General features: G+C 35.4%; 1 protein-coding gene across 1 annotated transcript; it reads left to right on the top strand.

Moving 5' to 3' along the window:
- The first annotated feature begins 4,670 nt into the window (after positions 1 to 4,670).
- LOC149520313 (uncharacterized) lies at positions 4,671 to 5,538 on the top strand. The gene is made up of 2 exons (XM_089742180.1): positions 4,671 to 4,858; positions 5,061 to 5,538. Exons 1-2 carry the CDS (start codon positions 4,671 to 4,673, stop codon positions 5,536 to 5,538), a joined length of 666 nt encoding a protein of 221 aa, XP_089598306.1.
- Positions 5,539 to 5,886: the final 348 nt, after the last annotated feature.

Below are 5,886 nucleotides of genomic sequence, written 5' to 3'. Positions count from 1 at the left end.
TTATTGAGTACGATTATTTCAAAAAGTATATTAATATGGTAACGTTATCAGTTTTAATTTCAGATGTATGGTCAATTTATTAAAATACAATAATGTTCACTATGTAAATTTTAAAATATAATTCGTAGTATCACATATATAAACCAAATGTTTTCTAGGCATAAATATAAAATTGACTTCAAATGTTTTTCTGGGCATAAACCTACAACTGACTTGACATATATATTATTAAAAATATTTTTTTGATGCAATTAGTGAAGGTATTTTTAGCAAAAAAATACCTTGAATCATCCATAACAACATGTTATTGAAGGTGTTTTTAACCAAAATCACCTTCAATAATCTCACCTAAATATATATTGTGTGAAATATTAAAGGCGTTTTGGAAAAAAAAAAACGCCTTCAAGAATTCATACCAAATATTGCATATGGATTATTGAAGGTATTTTTGAAAAAAATCGCCTTCAATAATTTTTATTAAAAATTTACTTATTGGATTATTAAAGGCGCTTTCACCCAAAAATGCCTTCAAGGTTCTATTTCATATATTTCCTACGAATTATTAAGGGCATATTACGTAAGAAAACGCCTTAAATAATCTCTAACAAAATGTTACTGAAGGCGTTTCTTACCAAAATCGCCTTCAATAATTACACCTAAAATTTTATTGTGTAGAATATTAAAGGCGTTTTGGGCAAAAAAACGCCTTCAAGAATCCATTTCAACTTTTTCGTATGAATTATTAAAGGCGTTTTAAAAAAAAATCACCGTCAATAATACCAACTAAAAATTAATTGAATGGATTATTAAGAGCGTTTTCCTATCGGTAACACCTTGAATAATCCTTAACAAAATGTTATTGAATGCGTTTTTGGAAAAAAATTACCTTTAATAATCCAACCATTCAAATTAATCGTTTGAAATATTAAAGGTGTTTTGAGCAAAAAATGTCTTCAAGAATCCGTTTCAACTTTTGTCTATGGATTATTGAAGGTGTTTTTGACAAAAATCGCCTTTAATAATCCTAACTAAAAATTTATTGATTGGATTATAGAAGGTAATTTCGACCAAAAAAGCCTTCAAGAATCGGTTCCATATTTTTTCTATCGATTATTAAAGATGTTTCTCTGCTAAAAACGCCTTCAATATTCTCTCCAAAATATTTTAAAGCAATTGGTGAATGCGTTTTTACCAAGAAAATGCTTAGAATAATCAATTACAAATAATCTTTGCAAAAATCCAAAAAAAGGCTAAAAGGAGGGATCGAACCTACTACCTTATGATTAATATCCGTACGATCCTAAAATTTTGATATGATATTTATTGAAGACGTTTTTGACCAAAAATACCTTCAATAAGCTTGTGAAAATTTTTGGTGAAATTATTAAAGGCGTTTCTTATAGAAAACGCCTTCAATAATTGCATAAATTTTTTTATGAGGAGATTATTGAAGCCGTTGTCTGTAAAAAATACCTTCAATAATTTTTTATCAATTTTTTTAACGGGATTATTCAAGCTGTTTTATGTCAAAAACACCTTTAGTATTTACTCAAATTTTTAAAGAAAGATTATTTAAGGTATTTTAATCAAGAAACACCACTAATGTCAAGTATTGAGTGGCATTTATAAGAAACAATACTGTTATTTGAATATTTAGTGGTGTTTTGATAATAAATGTTTTAACTTTTATAAAAACATGAAATTAGCGACGTTTGTAAGTGAAGCGCCGCTACAAAATTGTTACTAATCTTCTATTTTCTTGTAGTGTCTTTAATATGGGAATCAAATACATGGACATATATGTCTTCTCTTTTAGTAATAAACTTATTGTTATGTTTTGGTATGATTCTAAATTGCAATAGATATTTTTAAAAAAATTTTTGATGAATAATTGCCATAAATAAAAATTCTCTAATGAATGAAAATCAAAACTTACTCCTTCTTTATTTTTGGAATAATATATTTAATCGAGATTTAAAGCAAAAGTATTAATTTCGGTGAATGGCTTTGAAAAAAAAAAAAAAAAAGATGAATGTATGTGTTATAGACGTACAAGAGAGAAAAAGAAGATAAACAGAAAAGAAGTCGATGAGGAGGAATAAAATGCTGACATTGAAATTAGTTGACTCAAAACACCTTTATTTTGGAGTAAAGTTTAAAAGTACTCCTATTAAATAAATAAGATTAAAAAGTAACTTACTTTGGGAAAAAGCTTAGCATCTACGTCAAAGGTGGACCCAGAAAAAAGTTATTCTATTTCCATACAAGCAATGTTCCCGTCATCAATGCCCATGCATTCTGATATGAATCAACGTAAACTCATTCGAAATGAAAGGGCTAACAACTGGCTTCCATCTAAATCCATCCTAAAAGAGATCAATCGAAGAAAATATAAGACAAAGGAAAATGAATCCGAAGCGGAACCAAAGTCGGCTTTACAAACCGGAGTTCAGGGGCCTCAACACAAGCTAGAGGATGAGGATATGCATGAACAGTAAGTTGAGAAAGGAGAAAATGCAAGAAGCACACAGGAAAATGTCGCCATAGACTTCATCAACATCTTGTTTGGTCTTTCTAGGGGAATTTCATGACCCTCTGAGACAAGTACTGAGCGAGATAAAGACAAGGGAGGATTTCGTAGATCCGTTTCCCCTAAGGAGAGGAGATTCCATGTCAAGGATATAGGAACCAAGGAGACAACTTCCCATGAGACTGTGGACCGCGCCCCTACTATTAATCACACCAACCCCAGTATTCTCATTCCTACACCAAAACTACAATTATTTCGAGCAAGCCTAGCCTTCACACAGTTGGATGGGGTCGAGCACCTTACAAATTCCATAGTGGATCATGAAAATATCGGTGTCCTCGCTGGCAGAGAGGAGCCTGGAGATACATATGAGAAACATGCAAACTACCACCCTAAAAATCACGGGACAAAGCCACGCACTAGTTCAAGATCTACGTGAGCTCTTTGGTGGTACAAAGACTGAAGACTCTTCTCCTCAAAATGGAAGTAATACTGTAATACTGAAAGTGCGATAGACTGCTAGAGTAGAATGGAACGCAGAGTTGTTCAGGAAATTTCCCAAATCACCAACCCTAATTGACCCTATGTCGTTGATAGTGTGGAATTGTCGTGGGGTTCGCCACCCAAAATTTATCAGGACAATCAGAAATATGGTCTGTGTGCACTAACCACGGATCATGGTTATAACGGAGACTAGAGTGAGGGGTAGAGATTTTTGCCATATCATTGATAGTCTGTCATTCAATGCATGGAAGGACACTAAAACAATTGGTTACCAGGGTGGGATCTGGATGCTGTGTAGATGGAATCTGGTTACAGTTGCAGGAGATATGCTAAATCGAGCAGGAGATCCACGCTACTGTTAAGGTATATTCTTTGAAATCTCTATGGTTTTTCTCTACTATCTATACTAGCCCTAGATATAAAGAAAGAAAACTTTTATGGGACAATTTTAGAACTGTAGCCTCTAAGCACAGCCTTCCCTGGCTTGTGGCAGGGGACTTCAACGGAGTCCTATCCTCGGATGATAAAAAAGGTGGTAGGCCTGTGATGAATAATAGGATACGTAAATTACTTGCATACTTGAACACATGCAGCCTATTCAATCTCGATTATAAAGGAAACAAATTTACTTGGTCGAATTTGAGAAACATATGACATTTGATTCAGGAGAGAATAGATTATGCCCTTGCTAATCTTACATGGAGACTATACACCCAGATATGGACGTCACTCACCTGGAAAACGTGAAACCGGATCGTGCACCAATCCTTATTTCTCTAAAAAGGCCAAGGCAAGCAGTGGAGAACAAACCATTTCGATTCCAAAGAATGTAAGTAGATCACCCAGATTTCAAAAATGTTGTGAAAGCTCATAGGTCTTCAAATGATCTATCTCTTTACGGAACTACCCAAGCATTTACAGATACTCTCAAAGTTTGAAATAAGGAAACCTTTGGGAATGTCTTCATCAAGAAAAAGAGAATTAAGTCTCGACTTAAGAGATAAAAAAAGCTCTGGCAAAGAATCCAAATGACTACTTGTTAACGCTCCAAAGATCACTTATATCAGGAAGTCTTCAAACAAGAAGAATTGCTTTGGGCCTTAAAATGGAAGATAAGCCGGATGATCGAGGGAGAGAGGAACACAACGTTCTTTCATTTAACCACGTTGGTGTGACGATATAGGAATAAAATTGGGGGCCTTTTCGATACAAATGGTTATTGGACCACGGACAAGAAAAGTCTCAATGATTTGATTTTGGACCACTTTAGTGCATTTTTCCAATCGGACAGATCTCATAAACCTTTCTCGATGAACCTTGAAGATGTCAAATGGGTGGCCCTTTCAGAGGAAGACAAAAAAGACCTTCAAGCTCAAATCTCTAAGGTTGACATAAAAAAACTCTCTGGTCGTTGAAACCTTTTAAGGCACCAGGATCAGATGGATTCCATCCTTTTTTTTACCAAAAATTCTGAGAAGATGTTAAGAAAAAATTAGTGGAACATGCAAGGATGTGTTTGATAGGGGTAAACTGCAGGAGGGTCTTAATGAGACCTTAATTACCTTGGTCCCTAAAACTCAATCACCTCCGCCCTATAAGTCTCCTTAATGCCACCTACAAGGTGATTACAAAGATCATGGTCCAAAGGATGAGACCATTTCTGAATAAGCTTATTTCACCCCTCAAAGGAAGCTTCATTTCGGGTACACAAGCCATCGACAATGTGATCACTGTCCAAGAAATGATACAATCTATGAAGATTAAGAAAAGGAAGCATGGTATCATGATCCTCAAACTGGACCTTGAGAAAGCGTACGACCGTATGTAATGGGGTTCATTAGAAAAGTGTTAATCTACTTCAACTTCTCAGAGAAGTGGATTTTGCTAATCATGGACTGTGTTTCCACCTCTAGCATGGCCATCGTTTTTAATGGGGGAAAGTTGACTAAATTTAATCCTTCTAGAGGTATACTTTAAGGGACCTTTTATCCCCGTATCTGTTTATCCTATGCATGGAGTACCTCAGCTTGATGATTAAAGGAGCCTGTGAAGATAAAAAATGGTACCTAGTTAAGACTTCTAGAAGAGGCCCAGAGCTGTCCAACCTATTGTTTGTGGATGATGTCATCCTATTTGCTAGGACTGATAAGAAGGCAATAGCGACAATTAGAGAAATCCTTGGAAAATCCATGCAGGAATTGGGACAAAAGGTTAACAAAGGCAAATCACACATATTATTCTCCAAAAACACAAAAGATGAGGTGAAGAACTGGATTAGCAATACATTTAGCATCGAGAGCACGAATGAGCTTGATAAATACTTGGGCTTCCCCATCCGTAACCAAATAACTAGAAATCAAGCCTTCGACTTCATTTTCAAAAAAGTCCGAAGGAAACTTGCAAGATGGAAAGTAAACTTACTGTCTCCAGCTGGCCGTATCGTCCTTATTCAATCGACCATGGCGGCCCTAGTGCAAAGCCCTTCCAATAGCAACCTGAAATGAGCTTGATAAAATCAACAGAAACTTCCCATAGAGAGGGAGCGAAAGTAGCAAAAGACTGCACAGAATTAGATGCAGTGAGGTCACAAAACACAAAGAGGAGGGTAGCCTTGGTTTAAGAAGAAGTCAACCTCGAAATCAAGCTTTGCTCATAAAGCTGTGTTGGAGAATGATCAACTAACAAACGGACCTTTGGCTTAGAGTGCTGGCAAATAAATACCTTGACAGAAAAAATCCCAACAGCACCGTTTCGTTTGTGGTGTGGAAATCCATAAGAAAATGCCAACCCTTGATTGAAAAAGGAATAAGATGGGTCATATACAATGGCAGCAAAACAAATTTTTGGTTTGA

This window comes from Durio zibethinus, chromosome 1, assembly GCF_047325235.1.
Source record: "Durio zibethinus cultivar Kanyao isolate XHJ-2024 chromosome 1, ASM4732523v1, whole genome shotgun sequence".
Taxonomy (NCBI): domain Eukaryota; kingdom Viridiplantae; phylum Streptophyta; class Magnoliopsida; order Malvales; family Malvaceae; genus Durio; species Durio zibethinus.
This window is presented reverse-complemented; position numbering and strand designations above follow the sequence as displayed.

Coding starts and splice junctions, on each gene's coding strand:
- LOC149520313 (XM_089742180.1), top strand. CDS start 4,671: ATGGTCCAAAGGATGAGACCATTTCTGAATAAGCTTATTTCACCCCTC. Junction 4,859..5,060: donor GAGAAAGCGTACGACCGTAT/GTAATGGGGTTC, acceptor GGAGTACCTCAG/CTTGATGATTAAAGGAGCCT.